This window comes from Triticum aestivum, chromosome 2B (assembly GCF_018294505.1).
Source record: "Triticum aestivum cultivar Chinese Spring chromosome 2B, IWGSC CS RefSeq v2.1, whole genome shotgun sequence".
Lineage (NCBI taxonomy): Eukaryota > Viridiplantae > Streptophyta > Magnoliopsida > Poales > Poaceae > Triticum > Triticum aestivum.
Genome location: NC_057798.1, coordinates 554965783 through 554986263, shown reverse-complemented (window position 1 = coordinate 554986263; position 20481 = coordinate 554965783). Strand labels below are relative to the sequence as shown.

Genomic DNA, 20481 nt, shown 5'->3' with positions numbered 1-20481 from the left:
TTATAGCCTCCTTGTACGGTTCCTTTTCTTACAGAGTTTGTGGTTTCTTCAGTGTAGAAAATAAAAAATATGTTTCTTATCCATCATAATATATGTCCATTTCTAAGTTCCTTATTTTTGGTGTTTATCCTGGTAAGGAGAGTGGCATGTCAATTCTAGGTTAAATAGTGCTCTAAAAAGGAGGTTAAATAGTGCTTTGCATAAACTGTAGTTTCGGGTAGCTTAAGCTGGCAAGGACCGTCATTATTAAGCAGTTGCTTTAACAGTTTGAGAGCAGTGTACTTTTTATGGGAAGGTCTCAAGAATATTTGTCAATATCTAACTTGTTTAGGAAAATTGTCAGCAAGTCTGGAAAGGTGTTATCTACTTTGTAGTGGTATTCTGGTATTTGTCATACAAGTTCACTGTGTTGTAGTGCTTCAGAGCTAAGCATTTGGTACTAGTCAAATACTATGATTTCAGTGGGTATGATATAAAAAAAATCAAGTTCAGACTATAGTGAACACATAAATTTAAAATCTTAAGACATGTTTCACTGTCATTTTATTTGGTTACGTGATAATGCTTCTTCGTGATATGCATTATATCCAATTCAGGCGTGAATATAAAATGCAACGTAAGTATATGAGGTGATAAATGTGTTGCTGTCTAGTCACATAGTGTGTTGTATTTGTTACAAAATGTTGTGGATACCAATTATTTTACTATCAAGGTGTGTACATGCTCCGCTAACTTCATGCGTGAAATGACACAGATTCACGTACAAGGTTACAGTTCAGATCAGGGGACCCTCGGAGACACTCTTGGAGTGCTACAGCGATGCTCAACTACAGAAGAAGGCCGCACAAGAGCATGCCGCGCAGGGGGCTCTGTGGTATCTCAGGCAACATGGGTACCTACCCAAAGATGAAGTTTGTGTGTAGAAACATCTCTGGATTCCATGGCCCCCGTTACCAGAGTAGTACAATACAACCATGTACTTATGTTGTGGTGTTACGATAGGATGTGTTGATAAATGTACAGCCCATGTATGGCGTTTGGGTGATAGGACTTTATAGTTATTCGGTTCATTCATGCTCTGCCGATTTGTAAGATGACAATAAAGCTAGCGACAAGGCAGAAGCCAAATCAAACCGCAACAACGAATAAACAACCAGCAGTGACAAGACGCTGGTGTCCAAGCTAAGCATGTAAAAGGATGTGCATTTTGATGAACTGATTAAAATGCTACATTGAGAAATTCTTGTTAAATCATTTATTTTTTGCTATTATGTGAGTTTTATGTATTGTTTTTGCAAATCCTTTTGGAGAAATAGCACTTAACGACCCTGGACCGGTTACAAAACTCAGGGCTACCTATTTATGTTGTATTTTTGCTACCATCATGACCACATGGACAAAAATTGCAAAGTCAGCATTACAGAAAACCCAAAAGATCACGAATTACGTGCTTTTTCAAAAAAGATAAAAGAAAATAATGGATAACAGAATTGCAAAGTCAGCATTACAGAAAACCCAAAAGATCGCAAATTACGTGTTTTTTCAGAAAAGATAAAAATAAATAATGGATAACAGAAATGCATGAAATGATGTGGGAAATAATTAACCACGTAACAAAGAAATTGTAGAAAATGGAAGCTAACAAAATTCAAATAAAATTCAAGAATCCAGTAGTTAAGCTTATCAAGCTAAATTTATCTTCAGGAAGTCTTAATTGTTGAGTATATGTGTTGACCCGTTGCGCCAAATGGCGAGAGACCTGCTGAAGACATGTTGTCGATGAGAATAGTTTCATGCTGTAAGAACCTTCAACTAAAGCCATGTTCGCGATGAAAATAATTTCTTTTACTAAGGACAGGCCATGTATATACAGTCGGTTTAGTTACGGTCTACCAAATCCATATGTGCCTTGAAAAAAAACATGGTTTAATTTGCAGAGCCTCACGTGTTTCAAGTATGAATAAGAACTACAAACTCTTTTTGTGTGATTCAGAAACATTTCCAGAGTTTTTGTTTCTTAGTACATGTTGTCTAAAGTAACATTTGCCCAGAGAGAGAAGCATACTCCTCTCTCATTATGATTATTATTAAAATATATTAAATTTAAAATAAACAATTTCATTTACTTGAAGCACTTGAAGAAAGATAACTTAGACATACTTTTACTCAATGCTCATTTAACCTGTGAAGAACTACGCAATGCTCATTTAACCTATAAAGGACAAAAATATTCCACCATCTCTAAATGATGAACTAAACTAAATAAGAAATATATGCAGTAAATTCATTTAAAGTAGAAAAGGGATCTTACATCAAATAAGGCATTACAACAAACATGGTGTTATCTTAGTAAAAGAAATTACATCATTAGAAGAGAAAATGGAAGAAAACCAAACATGAGATTGAGATTAATACATCTAGGAGGAGGTCGTAGACATCACTGTGATCATTTTGCCGCCTGGGGAGCAAGAATCCATGGTTTTTATATGCCTTGTCCGGCTGCTGGAGTAGGTGACATGGAAACGTCGTCTCTACCATCTCGATGGCTTAGACCCAGGGAGCCGGATGTTCATCTCGGCCCTCCCCAACTTCCATCAATGGATTTTTATAGTCAGGGTTAAAGACTGAGAGGCCCTATGCATGTTCAAATATGCGAGTAGCATATACAATACAAATCAAGAAAAAGAAAAGAGAAGACCACAAACATTACAAAAACACAATTTTGACAAATTATCTCTATTGTAAAATTGAGGGAGTAACTCATTATTCAAGAGAACTGGCCATTGACAATTCAGTTACAATTATCAAAGAGAACTGTAAATTGCTAACTTAATTACATCATTCTTCACATAAGCTTCTCACTGAGGAAATTTCTTGACTGGAAGGTCACATTTCAAGCCATTGCACTTATAAAACCCAGCCCTGTTGTCATTTAAATTGCAAATTAATCATCAATAATGCACAATAATTTATGACCCACAAACGATTTGGAGCCTAAGGAGGAGAAAATATCAATGCAAATAAATACACACGTAGTAAGATGCATTGCAATAGTCGTATTACTTGAATTTGTAAGCTGACCAGCAAAATCAGATCAATCATGCATAGTACACAAAAGAGACAAAGCTTTAACCATAATAGGTGCTTAACCTTCTTGCTCCTGCTAATGATTTTGGCCATGAAGGCATCAGAGTAAGGGGAGAAAGAACGGGACGGCGCCTGCCGGAAGTTGCCGATGGGTGTTGATGGCCTGGCCAAGCCATCTCCCTCCATGATAGGTGGCAGTTGGCGGAGAGGTGTAAATATGACGAGATGTGAAAATAAGCTCAAGGAAATTAATATGGACCAGCAAACTGACAAAAGCAGAATATAACATAATTATATTGCAGAGTGTACTAACATAATTATATTCTGGATTAAACTAATAGCATAACAATTTACAGGGTTAGAATGCAGTGCACATATATATCTTAGTGGCGTAAAAACTATTTAGCCAACTTCACTAACAATTTAGAAATTGGCTTCAGTGTACTAACATAGTTATTTTGGATATAAGCAATCAACCACGAATTTAACATCAGAGATACCTGACCATTTTAAGTAACGAAAAAAGAGCCCAATAGCAAGATAGCACAACATGGAGCTGCATTGACATACTTTAGGATCAGAAGTTGTGTAGTTGATCAACTTGGAAATATAAAAGCATTTCCTTCAAATCAGTACAGCACCTCCGACAAATGCGATGTGATAAGAAAGCAATGAACATATACACTGCTCCACACTTAGTTTTGTATGTAAAAAAGAAAGCCATGGCAGATGATTTTTTTGGATCACAGAAACCCAGCCTGAATACATCTGAATGATATAATCAATTTTCGAAATGTTTGGCAGGCACAAGAAAAACACACGAGTAAAAATAATAATATATGATTGGTATCTGTATTTGATCCACCTGGGTACATGCACATCCTAAAAGCAACAAACAAGCTGCCAGGCAACCTGATGTGCAGCTTATCACATGGTACACAGAACTTCACAAATTATCAGGACATCAATCAAGTATTAAAATGCATGAGAAAGCAGATAAACTTACCCCAGAACTTGTTTCCCAAAGTACTTACAACACGCTGACCACAATATAAAGCCGGTGACCTGTACTGATCTGTAGGACTACATCATTGTAATATACCACACTTGTTTCCCAAAGTACTTACAACACGCTGACAACAATATCATCAGTGTATAAGTAAATGATGAAGCTGGACAACATAGAAGCGCCAATAGAGTCAATCGGTGTTGTCAACCCATTCTTATAGCTGGGTGTTCAATCCAGACAAACAACCAACTCTTTAGGTATGCTATTCTCACAAAAATTCTTCTGGGAGAGACAACTATTGGCATATACCAGACTAATTTACAACCATATCATCATCAGTATTTAAGTAAAGGATGAATCTACACGACAAAGAAGCACCTCATGGTGCCAATCAGAAGTACCACCAAATAATCAAAAGAAAGGCCATATTTATAATCAATCAGTAGAAATGCGATCATGCCTATCGAGCAATGGGAACAAGAAAAGGGACATTTTTCTTCAATAAGTGATTGTTATGGTGCACCGGCAACACAGATACGGCGATACGGAAATGGGGACAAAGGATACAACAATTTTTAGAAACGGCAATACGGCAAATATATATAAATAATTAATAAAATGCCATATAAAGAAGATAACAAAATCAATGCATGAGATGAAATGAGATTGTTGCCTTGATGGCTCTTTCAAAACCTCAATGACCACTGACCATTAATTTCCTCAATCCTCAGAACTGCATAATTAATTTACCATTGCAAGTATAGCATATGCTAGCTCATTTTATTTGCAAAAAGTAATTTAAGTTGTTGCAGGGAAATACTCAAAACAATAGCTCAACTAAAAATATATTTAGTCCTTAGTTTGACATGCACAATAAGAAGTACGTAATTCAAGAATTCATTATGCCAAGTTTTAGCATCCTGATTTTCCAATTAGCGAGTCACTAAAAAAATCAAATAACTAAAAAGGAGATGCACATAATTCAAGAGAGATGTGTACTGTCTTATTAGCCAAATGAACATGTTCCAACAAAGCAAGCACTGCAAAGAAGCACTCAGCCTGATCAACTAACCATCGCATACAAAAAATGTAAAAGGAAGATATCTAAAGAACAACGGGTCGAAAAACACAGCTTACCTTACAAAAAGCACAACTTATAAAGCATGTTCCCCTTGATTACCATGTAGGGTTTATTCCCCTGCACGAATTACCCTTCCTCTTGGCATACTATCATTGGCATTCAAGAAAAAAGAAATTATTAACTTGTCTATCTAAACCATACTATCATTGACATTCAGATGTATATGCAGCGTTGCCAGACCATCAGCGAGCCTGCCACACAACAATGGATCAAACAACACTGTGAGTAAACTATATATTTTCTTAGCTTCGCATGTGTACCAACCACATCATTTAAAAATGTTTATTATTTAGATTTGTAACCTATCCAGCAAAATCATCAATCGTGCATTCAAGATCTGTAGGTAAATAAAAGAATGGGAAATTTTCACCACAAATCTCATCTAGCCATCACATCATTTAAAAATGTTTATTTTCTTAGCTTCGCATGTGTACCAACCACATCATTTAAAAATGTTTATTATTTAGATTTGTAACCTATCCAGCAAAATCATCAATCGTGCATTCAAGATCTATAGGTAAATAAAAGAATGGGAAATTTTCACCACAAATCTCATCTAGCCATCACAAATCTTAACATCAGAATAGAAGAACAAAGGGAAGAAAATTCACCTTCATCTTCTTCAACTCTTTAGTTAAATTCTTCTTCTTCCCTTCATCCTCAGATCTGCACACGTAATGTTTAAAAACTAATATATTAGTAAGTTTAAACATTAGCGATGGGAGGGGAGGAAGTAAGAGAAAAAGTGAGAGGAGAGCACCTTGGCAAGACTCTTGAGGAATTGCTCAGCAAAAAATTGAAGCTGGCAACCATGACCTCAGCCTTCAACTCCTTGCGGAGACCCTGCAGCCAACACAATCATTCATGACACAAAGAGGGGAAACAGACACCTCAACAAGATTCTTGAGGAAGTGCTCAACCAAAATTTGAAGCTGGCAACCCACAACCTCGATCCTCCACTCCTCGCGGCGCCCCTGCAGCCAACCAATCATCATGAGACAAAGAGTGAAACGAGTCATTGTTGTTGCTGCAATCACAGTCTTTCCGTGCTTGGTGGTAGTAGCGGGGAGGTGGAAGATGTATCAAATATGTTCAGCAGTCTGAAAGTCATGAGTGTAATCCTGAAATAAGAATTCAACCTTTCATTCTTTATTCTGAACTACATGTTTCCTAATTTTATAGTTTAGAATCAACCTAAACAGCAAATACACCTATCTTAGGCCTAGCATAAGAAACAGGAAATAAAAAGAATTCAAGACACATAATTGTATCTAAACTTTACAGGTAGAAGTTTGTACTGACTAACATTTAGATTCAACAACTCAATTATCTTTTGCCCCGAGAACCCTTCAAACTGAACCAAAACCAGTAAGCCTGCATATCAATCAATAACAGAAGAGACTGTTTGTTAGCAAATCCGGTAATGCACAAACAACAAATGCTGCTAATTCCGAAATTCATAAACATTGTGAGATTTTTTTACACATAAGCTCACCAGAGGCATTTCCACTGGGTGGCGCATCCTTTTGGGGTAGCAGGCAGGCAGGCAGCTCCCGTCTTCCTCCTCTGCACGGGAAAAAAATGAGCTAAATGGGGAGAATGGAAGGGACAATTCCGAGCTCATTCCAGCATGGTTCAGTGTCCATGTCCACCCAGGAGAAGAAGCAGGAGGACGAGAGCTAGAGGAGGAGCAGATGAGTGCTTACATGGTGAGGCAAAACTGGAAGGGAAGGGCCAAAGGGGGTACGATGGTGCTGCACTTCAAAGAGGAGGCGGGTGAAGGGTCGGTGGTGCCATGGACATGGCATGGTGGCCGCGCCTTCCTTACTGAAATCTGAGAGCTGGCTTTCTCTGCCGGGAAGGACTTATTGGAGGACGGTGTTGGGCGCGCCCGTTCCTCACCTCAGGCAGCTCATGGCGTCCAACCGCGACCGCTGCTCCTATGCTCCGTCAGAGGACGGCCCGCTGTGTGCGGGCGCCAGGGAGCACGGCGCCGGCCAGATCTTGACGGGCCCTTACCATTCCTACTCGAGCTGCTGGTCGCCGTCGCGAGGGTGAGGTGAGCTCGGGTTGAGAAGGACCACCATCGGCCTCACGCCCTCACCTAACCTGCGTTCGATCTGGAACCTGGCGCCGCCACGTCCGGCGAGCGAACGGCTCCGCCCATCAGCCTCTCCTCCACCCCGTGAGGCGTCCGCTGCCCGGTCTTCGGCCTCATTGCTCCACCCCACACCGCTGGCCTCTTGGCCCTCCCCTGCTCTCTCCCATCTGACGCCGTGCCTCCTCTCCTCTTCCTCTCTTTCTCCCTCCTCTCTCTCCCTCTCATCTTCTCTCTCCTACAGATCTAACTGAGCGCCGCCGCTGTCGCCCTTTTCCTGTAGGTCGGTGCCGTGGTGGGGATCCGGGAAGGAGGAGGGGCGGAAGGGAGGAATGGTGCGGCGGCTGTGAGAAGGAGCGGGTGGTTGTGGATGTGGTTACTGCGGGGATCGAGGGAAATGGGGGCTAGGGTTTGGGCGGCGGCTGGCACGGTACTAAGAGGAGGGAGGAGGAGGGAGGAGGAGGGAGGGGTCCGACGACACGGCGGAGGAGAGGAGGCGGCCGAGGCGAGCGGGGAGAAGAAGGGCGGCGACATGGGAGAGGATGGAGGGAGCGGGAAGGAGGGGACGAGCAGGGCTGGCGGCTAGGGTTTTGACGCGCGGGCGGAGCGGATTGGCAAATTCCCTTGGGGACACGAACAAAGTTTACCCAGCCAACGAGCGTGCGAGACGAGCCCACCAGTCATTGGCGAACGAAAACAACCGTGAGATAAAAATCGAGTTTGACTGTTCTGAAGATCTAACGGCTTAGATGTGTTTGAGAGCCAGATCTGACGGCCCATGAAGGCCCAATTGAGGGAGCCTCCTGGAGGTGAGTTGGCTAGCCTCTTTTTTGTTTTAAATTGGAACCCATCTCCTAGTTCTTTGTATAGTTGAGGTCGTGATCCACCTCTTGTACATCATATGTCACCTCGCTGCCGCCGCCAGTGCGTCTTCCACGCCGGCCGCTGATGACCCACAAGTATAGAGGATCTATCGTAGTCCTTTCAATAAGTAAGAGTGTCGAACCCAACGAGGAGCAGAAGGAAATGATAAGCGGTTTTCAGCAAAGTATTCTCTGCAAGTACTGAAATAAGTGATAACAGATAGTTTTGTGATAAGATAAATTGTAACAAGCAATAAGTAACAAAAGCAAATAAGGTGCAGCAAAGTGGTCAAATGCTTTTTGTAGCAAAGGACAAGCCTGGACAAGCTCTTATGATAGGTAAAGCGCTCCCGAGGACACATGGGAATATCGTCAAGCTAGTTTTCATCACGCTCGTATGATTCGCGTTCGGTATTTTGATAATTTGATATGTGGGTGGACTGGTGCTTGGGTACTGCCCTTACTTGGACAAGCATCCCACTTATGATTAACCTCTATTGCAAGCATCCGCAACTACAACAAAAGTATTAAGGTAAACCTAACCATAGCATGAAACATATGGATCCAAATCAGCCCCTTACGAAGCAATGCATAAACTAGGGTTTAAGCTTCTGTCACTCTAGCAACCCATCATCTACTTATTACTTCTCAATGCCTTCCTCTAGGCCCAAATAATGATGAAGTGTTATGTAGTCGACGTTCACATAACACCACTAGAGGTTAGACAACATACATCTTATCAAAATATCGAACGAATATCAAATTCACATGACTACTAATAGCAAGACTTCTCCCTTGTCCTCAGGAACAAACGTAATTACTCACAAAGCATATTCATGTTCATAATTAGAGGGATAATAATGTGCATAAAGGATCTGAACATATGATCTTCCACCAAATAAACTAACTAGCATCAACTACAAGGAGTAATCAACACTACTAGCAACCTACTAGCACCAATCCCGGACTTGATGAACTAGGGTTTGGAGATGGGATGATGCTGGTGAAGATGTTGATGAAGATTTCTCTCTCCCGACAAGAGGAGCGTTGGTGATGATTTCCCCCTCCCGGAGGGAAATGTCCCCGGCAGAACAGCTCCGCCAGAGCCCTAGATTGGTTCCGCCTCGTGGCGGCGGAGTCTCGTCCCGAAAGGTTGCTTCTTATTATTTTTCTCATCGAAAGACTTCATATAGGAGAAGATGGGCGTCGGATAGCCACCAGGGGGCCTACGAGATAGGGGGCGCGCCCAGGGGGGCGCGCCCCCCACCCTCGTGAGCAGGGTGTGGGCCCCCTGGCCTTCATCTTTGGCGATGATTTTTCTTTATTTATTTCAAGGTATTCCGTGGAGTTTCAAGACTTTTGGAGTTGCGTAGAATAGGCCTTCAATATTTGCTCCTTTTCCAGCCCAGAATTCCAGCTGCCGACATTCTCCCTCTTCATGTAAACCTTGTAAAATAAGAGAGAATAGCCATAAGTATCGTGACATAACGTGAAATAACAGCCCATAATGCAATAAATATTGTCATAAAAGCATGATGCAAAATGGACGTATCAACTCCCCCAAGCTTAGACCTCGCTTGTCCTCAAGCGAAAAGCCGATAACAATAAATATGTCCTCATGTTTAGAGGTAGAGGCGTCGATAAAAACAAAATACGGACATAAAGGCATCATGATTATTTCATAACAGCAACATAAATAAATTTTGTCATATGATTACTCATGTTCAAGTAATGATCTATTCACAAAGCCGAAGCATGAATCAGAAACCTTGTTGGGCACTAACAATTATAATCTCAGTCATTGAAGCAATTGCAATTTATCATAACATCGAAAAGAGTCTATGTCAGAGCTTAAAAGCAAGTCCACATACTCAACTATCATTTAGTCCTTCATAATTGCTAGCACTCACGCGATACTTGTGGTTACGGAGTTTTAATCGGACACAGAGAAAGATAGGAGCTTATAGTTTTGCCCCACAACCTTTTACCTCAAAGGTAATGTCAACAATCATAATTCATGCTCCCCACATCCAATTAGATATGTATATCATACTCTTTCCAACATGCTGAGCTTGCCAAAGGATAAAATGAAAAAGGAAAGGTGAGGATCACCGTGACTCTTGTAAGGTAGAGGATAATAATAAAAGATAGGCCCTTCGCAGAGGGAAGCAGAGGTTGTCATGCACATTTAGGGTTGATGCACAAAATTTTAATACAAAAGAACATCACTTTATATTGCCCCTTGCATGTGAACCTTTATTATGCAGTGCCCCTTGCATGAGGGGGAAAGGCAAGCTCAACACGATAGAGGATCCATGACAACATATTTTATCTTAGATGTAAGAAAACACAACTCATTATGTCGTCTTCCTTGTCCAACTTCAACTCTTTTAGCATGTCATATTTTAATGAGTGCTCCCAATCATAAAAGATGTCAATGATAATATATCTATATGTGAAACCTCTCTTTCCTTATTACTTCCTATTAATTGCAACGATGACCAAAACTATATTTGCCAACTCCCAACAACTTTTTAATCATCATACCCTCTCTATGTGAAGTCATTACTTTCACTAAGATCAATATGAACTCTTTTATTATTTTATTCTTTTTCTTCTAATCACCCAAGATCATGGCAAAACACTCAAGCCCTTGACTCAACACTAATCTTTATTATATAGCTCACGGACTCGATTACAAAGAAAGATCGTAAAGCAAAACTCAAAACTAGATCAAGCCATGACTTTATTCTACTAAATCAAGATACTACTAATAGGATCAAACTAAGAAAAATAGTAAAGATAGGAGTTGTGATGGTGATACGATACTAGGCCAGCTCCCCCAAGCTTGGCAGTTGCCAAGGGGAGTGCCCATACCCATGTGATTATTTCTCCTTCTTTGTTGTTGGTGGTGGAGGTATTGTTGATGATGAAGGCTTGTCGTCCAACTCCCATGGCATAGGCTCACCATCATAGAAGGACGATCGAGTCTTCGGAATCCTCAAATCTGCAGCCAAACTCATCCTTTTGAATCTATATTCATACTCACAGTTTTGGTTTTGCAGATCATAAATTTGGGCTTGGAGGTGCTCGATCTTATCTTGTAGCTTAAAGATGGCCTCCTCGGTGTTCTTAGCGTCCGGCTCGTAGTTGTTGGTGAACTCCGCTAGCATCTTGTGGCTAGTGTTGATTCCGCGCTCCACCATCCCCTGACATTTGAAAACTTGTTGCTCCATTGCTTCGAGCCTCGACTCCATGCTTCTGGTTCCCTTCGATCCCTCAACATCGCGGATGTGCAGCAACCCATCACGCATCTCAATGGTTTGAGGGTGTCGCAGCACCTCCGCGAGGTAAGGGTTGATCACCTTCTCGAAGAACTTGTCCTTGAAAGCACTTGGGGCCGTCATGATGATCTAGACCTGTCAGAAAAACAGCTCGAAACAAGAATAGGGGAGATTTGCGTGCTACAGTGGTCAAAACATTCGGGAGTATATATAATGAATTTTTACCGACCAAAATACGTATCGTGCAAGGAAACGGAGTCCGGAGGGCACACGAGGTGCTCACGAGGTAGGGGGGCGCCCAGGGGGTAGGGCGCTCCCTCCACCCTCATGGAGGCCTCGTGTCCTCCCCGGACTGCTACTTATTTTTCTATTTTTCTAAATATTCCAAAACGGAGAAATATTGCCTTAAAAATTGTTTTGGAGTCGGTTTACTCACCGTACCACATACCTATTCCTTTTCGGAGTCTGGAACGTTCTGGAAAGTGTCCTTTATGTATTCCTCCGGGGTTACGGTTTCAATAATATTGGTTTCAACATTTATAGGATTACCTGAGATATAGTGTTTGATCCTTTGACCGTTTACCACCTTCAGATTCGTGCCCGCGAAGTTGTTGATTTTTGTGGCACCAGAACGATAGACCTCCTCGATAACGTAGGGACCTTCCCATTTAGAGAGAAGTTTTCCTGCAAAAACTCTTAAACGAGAGTTGTATAGCAATACATAATCACCTACATTAAACTCATGCTTTTATATCCTTTTGTCATGCCATCTTTTAACCTTTTCTTTAAACAACTTGGCATTTTCATACGCTTGGGCTCTCCATTCATCAAGTGAGCTAATATCAAATAACCTCTTCTCACTGGCAAGTTAGAAATCATAGTTGAGCTCTTTAATAGCCCATTATGCCTTGTGTTCTAGTTCGAGAGGTAAGTGACAAGCTTTCCCATAAACCATTTTATACGGAGACATGCCCATAGGATTTTTATATGCAGTTCTATAGGCCCATAATGCATCATCAAGTTTCTTGGACCAATTCTTTCTAGACCTATTAACAGTCTTTTGCAAAATTAATTTGAGCTCTCTATTGCTCAACTCTACTTGACCACTAGACTGCGGGTGATAAAGAGATGCAATCCTATGATTAACGTCATATTTAGCAAGCATCTTACGGAAAGCACCATGAATAAAGTGTGAACCACCATCAGTCATTAAATATCTAGGGACTCCAAACCTCGGAAAAATAACTTCCTTAAGCATTTTAATAGAAGTGTTATGATCAGCACTACTAGTTGGAATAGCTTCCACCCACTTAGTAACGTAATCAACAACAACTAAAATATGAGTATATCCATTAGAGGCAGAAAAATGTCCCATATAGTCAAAGCCCCAAACATCAAATGGTTCAATAACAAGTGAATAATTCATAGGCATTTCTTGACGTCTACTGATATTACCAATTCTTTGACATTCATCGCAGGACAAAACAAACTTACGGGCATCCTTGAAGAGAGTAGGCCAATAAAAACCAGATTGCAATACCTTATGTGCAGTTCTATCTCCAGCATGGTGTCCTCCATAAGCTTCGGAGTGACACTTGCGTAGGATCTGTTCCTGTTCATGCTCGGGTACACAACGTCTAATGACATCATCTACTCCTTCTTTATAAAGAGGTGGGTAATCCCAAAAGTAATGTCGCAAGTTATAAATTTTTTTTTCTTTTGCTGGTATGTGAAGCTAGGTGGTATAAATTTAGCAACAATATAATTAGCATAATCAGCATACCATGGAGTGCTATGAGAAGTGCTTATGACATTTAATTGTTCATCAGGAAAGCTATCATCAATAGGTAGTGGGTCATCAAGAACATTCTCTAACCTAGACAAGTTATCTACAACGGGGTTCTCAGCTCCGTTTCTATCAACAATATGCAAATCAAATTCTTGAAGCAGGAGAACCCATCTAATAAGTCTAGGTTTTGCATCCTTCTTTTCCATAAGATATTTAATAGCAGCAGGATCAGTGTGAATAGTTACTTTAGAGTCAACAATATAGGGTCTGAACTTATCACAAGCAAACACAACTGCTAAAAGTTCCTTTTCGGTAGTAGCATAATTTCTTTGAGCATTGTCTAGAGTCTTACTAGCATAATGGATAACATTTAATTTCTTATCAACTCTTTGCCCTAGAACAGCACCTACAACATAATCACTAGCATCACACATAATTTCAAAGGGTAAATTCCAATTAGGTGGCTGAACAACAGGTGCAAAGACTAATGCTTCTTAAGTATTTCAAATGCTTCTACACAATCATCATCAAAGACAAACGGTACATCTTTTTGCAATAAATTAGTCAGAGACTGAGAGATTTTTGAGAAGTCCTTAATGAACCTCCTATAAAATTCGGCGTGACCAAGGAAACTTTTTATACCTTTGATGTCCTTGGGACATGGCATCTTTTCAATAGCATCAACCTTGGCCTTATCAACTTCAATACCTCTTTCAGAAACTTTGTGCCCCAAGACAATACCTTCATTAACCATAAAGTGGCACTTTTCCCAATTCAAGACAAGATTAGTTTCTTCACATCTCTGCAAAACTCGAACAAGATTGCTCAAGCAATCATCAAAAGAGGAACCATAGACGGAAAAATCATCCATGAAAACCTCACAAATCTTTTCGCAAAAGTCAGAGAATATAGCCATCATGCATCTTTGAAAGGTAGCAGGTGCATTACATAAACCAAAAGGCATACGTCTATAAGCAAAAGTACCAAAAGGGCATGTAAAAGTAGTCTTTGATTGATCTTTAGCTGACACAGGTATTTGAGAGAAACCAGAATAACCATCTAGGAAGCAATAATGTGTATGTTTGCATAATCTTTCTAGCATTTGATCGATAAAAGGTAAGGGGTAATGATCTTTTTTAGTAGCTTTATTTAATTTGCGGAATCAATTACCATCTTATAACCTGTGATAATTCTTTGCGGAATCAACTCATCTTTATCATTAGGGACGACAGTAATACCTCCCTTCTTGGGGACACAATGGACAGGACTTACCCACTGACTATCAGCAACAGGATAAATCATACCTACCTCCAGAAGCTTGAGTATTTATTTTCTTGCCACTTCTTTCATTTTAGGATCCAAATGTCGTTGAGGATCACAAACTGGTTTGGCATCAGCTTCCAAATTTATTTTATGTTGACATAGAGTGGGACTGATGCCCTTAAGATCATCCAGAGTATATCCAATGGCGGCACGGTGCTTCTTCAGAGTTTTCAATAATCTTTCTTCTTCATGCTCTGAAAGGTTAGCACTAATAATAACAGGATATATTTTCTTTTCATCAAGATAAGCATATTTAAGATTATCAGGCAACGGTTTAAGCTCAAAGACGGGATCTCCCTTGGGTGGAGGGGGGTCCCCTAGGATTTCAACAGGCAAATTCTATTGCAGGATAGGTTCCTGTTTAAAGAATACTTCATCTATTTCCCTTCTTTCATTCATGAACATATCATTTTCATGGTCTAGCAAATATTGTTCTAAAGGATCACTAGGAGGTACGACAATGGAAGCAAGACCAATAATTTCATCCTTACTAGGCAATTCCTCCTCACGATGTTGCTTACTAAATTTAGAGAAATTAAACTCATGAACCATATCATCCAAGCCAACAGTAACAACATTCTTTTTGCAGTCTATCGTAGCGTTAACAGTATTCAAGAAGGATCTACCAAATATAATGGGACAAAAGCTATCTTGTGGAGAACCAAGAACAAGAAAATCAGCGGGATATTTGGTTTTTCCACACAAGACTTCAGCATCTCTAACAATTCCCATTGCAGATATAGTATCTCTATTGGCAAGTTTAATTGTAACATCTATACCTTCTAGCTCAGCAGGTGCAATATCATGCATAATTTCTTTGTATAAATCAATGGGTATAACACTAGCACTAGCACCCATATCACACAAGCCATGATAACAATGATCTCCTATTTTAACAGAAATAACGGGCACGCCTACCATAGGTCTATGTTTATCTTTATCACAAGGTTTAACAATTCTAGCAGTTTCACCCTGGAATTGAATAACATGCCCATCGATATTATCAGACAAGAGATCTTTAACAATAGCAATATTAGGTTCTACTTTGACTTGCTCAGGAGGTGTATAAGTTCTAATATTGCTTTTATGAACAACAGTTGAAGCTTTAGCATGATCCTTCATTCTAACAGGGAAAGGTGGTTTCTCAACATAAGAAGTGGGAACGATAGGATCATTATAAGTGACAATTTTTCTTCAACTTTAATAGGTGCAGCTACTTTTACTTCTATGGGAGGATGATATTTAAACCACTTCTCCTTGGGGAGATCAACATAAGTAGCAAAAGATTCACAGAAAGAAGCTACTATCTCAGAGTCAAGTCCATATTTAGTGCTAAACTTACGGAAAATATCGGTATCCATAAAAGATTTAACACAATCAAACTTAGGTGTCATACCTGACTCCTTACCTTCGTCGAGGTCCCAATCTTCAGAGTTGCGTTTAATTCTATCCAATAAATTCCATCTGAATTCAATAGTCTTCATCATAAAAGAGACATCACAAGAAGTATCGAGCATGGTGCGATTGTTATCAGAAAGCCGAGCATATTTTTTTTGCATAATTACTCCTCTTGCGAGCTCATGATTGGGGCATGAATATAACATTGATTTAAGCCTCCCCCAAGCTTGAGCGATGATTTCTCCTTCGCGAGGCCAAAAATTATATATATAATTGCGATTACGATGAACAAGATGCATAGGGTAATACTTTTGATGAAATTCCAATTTCAATCTTTTATAATTCCATGATCTCATATCATCACATAGCCTATACCATGTCAATGTGTCTCCCTTCAAAGATAAAGGAAAAGCCTTCTTCTTAACAACATCATCGTGTATACCTGCAAGCTTAAATAGTCCACAAACATCATCCACATAGCGTAGATGTTCATCAGGATGCTTTGCCCCATCTCCTATAAAAGTATTAACTAGCAGTTTTTCCATCAAACCCGAAGGAATCTCAAAAGGAGTTTCATTTTCAATAGGTTCCGTAGGTTGAGTAGGTTGAGGAGCCACTCTTTGCTCTACTGGACGGGGTGAAGATACCCCGAACAAGCCCCTCAGACAATTACTTTCCATAGTAACAAGTGACAGAAAATTTCAGCACACTAAATAAATTTTTCCTTACCAAATTCCACCTACCAAAGGCGCTTCACTCCCCGACAACGGCGCCAGAAAAGAGTCTTGATGGCCGACAAGTATAGGGGATCTATCATAGTCCTTTCGATAAGTAAGAGTGTCGAACCCAATGAGGAGCAGAAGGAAATGCTAAGCGGTTTTCAGCAAGGTATTCTCTGCAAGTACTGAAATAAGTGGTAACAGATAGTTTTGTGATAATATAAATTGTAACGAGCAATAAGTAACAAAAGCAAATAAGGTGCAGCAAAGTGGCCCAATCCTTTTTGTAGCAAAGGACAAGCCTGGACAAACTCTTATGATAGGTAAAGCGCTCCCGGGGACACATGGGAATATCGTCAAGCTAGTTTTCATCACGCTCGTATGATTCGCGTTCGGTACTTTGATAATTTGATATGTGGGTGGACCGGTGCTTGGGTACTGCCCTTACTTGGACAAGCATCCCACTTATGATTAACCTCAATTTTAAGCATCCGCAACTACAACAAAAGTATTAAGGGAAACCTAACCATAGCATGAAACATATGGATCCAAATCAGCCCCTTACGAAGCAACGCATAAACTAGGGTTTAAGCTTCTGTCACTCTAGCAACCCATCATCTACTTATTACTTCTCAATGCCTTCCTCTAGGCCCAAATAATGGTGACGTGTTATGTAGTCGACGTTCACATAACACCACTAGAGGTTAGACAACATACATCTTATCAAAATATCGAACGAATATCAAATTCACATGACTACTAATAGCAAGACTTCTCCCTTGTCCTCAGGAACAAACGTAATTACTCACAAAGCATATTCATGTTCATAATCAGAGGGGTAATAATGTGCATAAAGGATCTGAACATATGATCTTCCACCAAATAAACCAACTAGCATCAACTACAAGGAGTAATCAACACTACTAGCAATCTACTAGCACCAATCCCGGACTTGGAGACAAGAATTGGATACAAGAGATGAACTAGGGTTTGGAGATTAGATGGTGCTAGTGAAGATGTTGATGGAGATTGCCCTCCCCCGACGAGAGGAGCGTTGGTGATGATGATGGTGATGATTTCCCCCTCCCGGAGGGAAGTGTCCCCGGCAGAACAGCTCCGCCAGAGCCCTAGATTGGTTCCGCCAAGGTTCCGCCTCGTGGCGGCGGAGTCTCGTCCCGAAAGGTTGCTTCTTATTTTTTTTCTCATCGAAAGACTTCATATAGGAGAAGATGGGCGTCGGATAGGCACCAGGGGGCCCACGAGGTAGGGGGGCGCGCCCAGGGGGGGCGCCCCCACCCTCGTGAGCAGGGTGTGGGCCCCCTGGCCTTCATCTTTGGCGATGATTTTTCTTTATTTATTTTAAGGTATTTCGTGGAGTTTCAGGACTTTTGGAGTTGCGTAGAATAGGCCTCCAATATTTGCTCCTTTTCTAGCCCAGAGTTCCAGCTGCCGGCATTCTCCCTCTTCATGTAAACCTTGTAAAATAAGAGAGAATAGCCATAAGTATCGTGACATAACGTGAAATAACAGCCCATAATACAATAAATATTGTCATAAAAGCATGATGTAAAATGGACGTATCAGCCGCCGCTCCTCTCAGCCGCGCGCTACCCAGCTGCGCTGCACGCCCCGCCCAACTCCTCTGCCGCGCGTGCTACCCAGCGCTGCCAGCCTCGCCTAATCCGCTCGCCAGCCGTGCGAGCTACCCAGTGCTGCCAGCCTCGCCTGACCAGCGCTGCCAACCCACTCGCCCGCATCACCCAATCGCTGCCTCACCCAATCCGCTCGCCAGCATCGCTCTCCTGCGATCATCAAACAATCAAGTGGTCGTGCGTATGTATTGGTGCTGGAATTGATCAAGGCAATGATCGATCGGCTAGTTGACTACGTGCGTGTATCTAATGATTGTTGCAGTGATTGTTGCAGCCGGAAGTACTAGTACCCACGTACTAGTACTAGTACACGTCCAAGGGAAGATCGATTAGCTAGTTGAGGCTGGCTTTGCACTGAGGGTGGGTTGATCGGAATCCAGCGTTTTGCTTCGTTCGTCATCGTCATTCGTCGCCGGTCATATCATCATCGCTGGAAGTACTTAGTGTCTGCTTACGCCCTACTGCGCCGACCGCCGCCGTCGAACCAGCGATGGCATCCGCCGGCCCGTCCATCACCGCCTTTGCCGTCCAGTCGCCATACGGGGTGGCCGCCACCTATGACGCGCCCGTTCCCACGTACGGGAATCCTATGTACGGGGCATACGGGGCTCCTCCCGCATCCACGTACGGGGCTCCATCCGCATCCACGTTCGGGTCTTCGCCTGCGTGCGAGTCTTCTGGGTACTGGTGGGGCCGTCAGCGGGCCAGCACTCGCCCGCTAGGCAGCAGCCAGACAGCGCCCAGCACCTGCAGCATCTGTCAGCAGGCCAGCAGGTTTTTTCGGCGGGCCATCCGGCCTACCCGGCACCGCAGTTGCAGCTGGGGTTGCTATCCATACCCTACGGGCCTCCCGTCCCTCTCGCGTATCATGCGTACTCCGCGGCTCCGCAGCTGTATGGAGAGTACCCACTACCGCAGCTGAGCGGCGGCTATGGCCTTTCCATGGCGTCTCCGTCCCCCTCGTCGGCCCTGAAGCCGGTGCCCTGGGACCCGATGCTCCTCACCGGGCTGCATGCCGCTCCTACGCCGAACAACTACACCGGAGGTGATGATTGGTACATGGACACCGGGGCTACGGCTCACATGTTTGCTCATCCTGGTAATCTTTCCTTCTTCACTCCCGTCACCACCGACCACCGCATCATTATTGGTGACGGTTCCACACTCCCTATCACACATGTCGGGCACACTTCTTTTCCTTCTACTTCCATGCCTATTACTTTGTCTAACATACTTGTGTCACCTCATCTTATTAAGAACCTTGTTTCCGTTCGTCATTTAACTCGTGAAAATCCTGTTACTGTTGAATTTGACGAGCTTGGATTTTGTGTCGAGGACGCTCGAACCAGGATGGTACTTCATCGATGTGACAGCCTCGACGAGCTCTATCCGGTGCATTCGCCGTCCACCTCCACCATCGCACCGGTTGCTCTTTCCGCCGGCGTCGATCTCTGGCACGCTCCTTTGGGTCAACCCAACCCCGTCACACTTCGTCATATCCTTAGGAGTTTCAGTTTCAGTTGTCATAAGATAGATGATCACACCTGTCATGCCTGTCGTGTCGGCAAACATGTTCGCCTCCCGTTTAATGACTCCACCACCATAGCTTCTTTTCCTTTTCAGTTGATTCATAGTGATGTGTGGACCTCTCCGGTTCCTAGTAATTCAGGCTATTTATATTATCTGATTATCCTTGATAATTATTCTCATTATGTGGACTTTTCCTTTGCGCAGAAAGTCGGATGCACTCCTCACTTTGACGGCTTTTTACTCCTATGTCAGCACGCAGTTTGGGCGTCCCATCCTTGCTCTTCAGACTGATAATCGAAAAGAGTTCGACAACCTTGCTTTTCGCACTTTTCTGTCGCACCACGATATCACATGCTTGTATACTTCCCAGCAGAACGGTCGAGCCGAACGCGTCCTTCGCACTCTGAATGACTGCGTTCACACGCTCCTGTTCCATGCTAATGTGCCGCCTCGTTTCTGGCCGGACGCACTCGCCACTGCTTCTCTTCTCCTTAACCTTCACCCTTGCCGCCCACGGTGGAACTATGCACCACACCGTCTTCTCTTCGGCACGCCCCCATCTTATGCCGGCTTGCGTATTTTTGGGTG

At 42.2% G+C, this 20481-nt stretch overlaps 1 protein-coding gene and 1 long non-coding RNA gene across 9 annotated transcripts in view; one reads left to right on the top strand and one right to left on the bottom strand.

Moving 5' to 3' along the window:
* Window positions 1-1268, top strand: part of LOC123046005 (endoribonuclease Dicer homolog 4) — a 31817-nt gene extending 30549 nt beyond the window's left edge. For all 4 annotated transcript variants that reach the window (XM_044469269.1, XM_044469268.1, XM_044469270.1 and 1 more), the window contains one exon: window positions 755-1268. In XM_044469269.1, the coding sequence (XP_044325204.1) occupies window positions 755-923 (169 nt within the window). In that variant the 3' untranslated portion in view covers window positions 924-1268. The remainder of the gene's footprint in view (window positions 1-754) is intronic.
* Window positions 1269-2720: 1452 nt separating this feature from the next.
* Window positions 2721-7955, bottom strand: LOC123046006 (uncharacterized). Of its 5 annotated transcripts, none has more exons than XR_006421877.1 (6): window positions 6944-7955; window positions 6733-6803; window positions 6544-6611; window positions 5998-6211; window positions 5234-5903; window positions 2721-5136 (listed from the first exon to the last, which is right to left on the bottom strand). It is a non-coding gene; the product is annotated as an uncharacterized lncRNA (long non-coding RNA). The 5 variants fall into 5 exon arrangements; XR_006421875.1 differs by having other exon boundaries at window positions 2721-5428; window positions 5849-5903; window positions 6944-7952; XR_006421876.1 differs by having other exon boundaries at window positions 2721-2922; window positions 3151-5903; window positions 6944-7950.
* Window positions 7956-20481: the final 12526 nt, after the last annotated feature.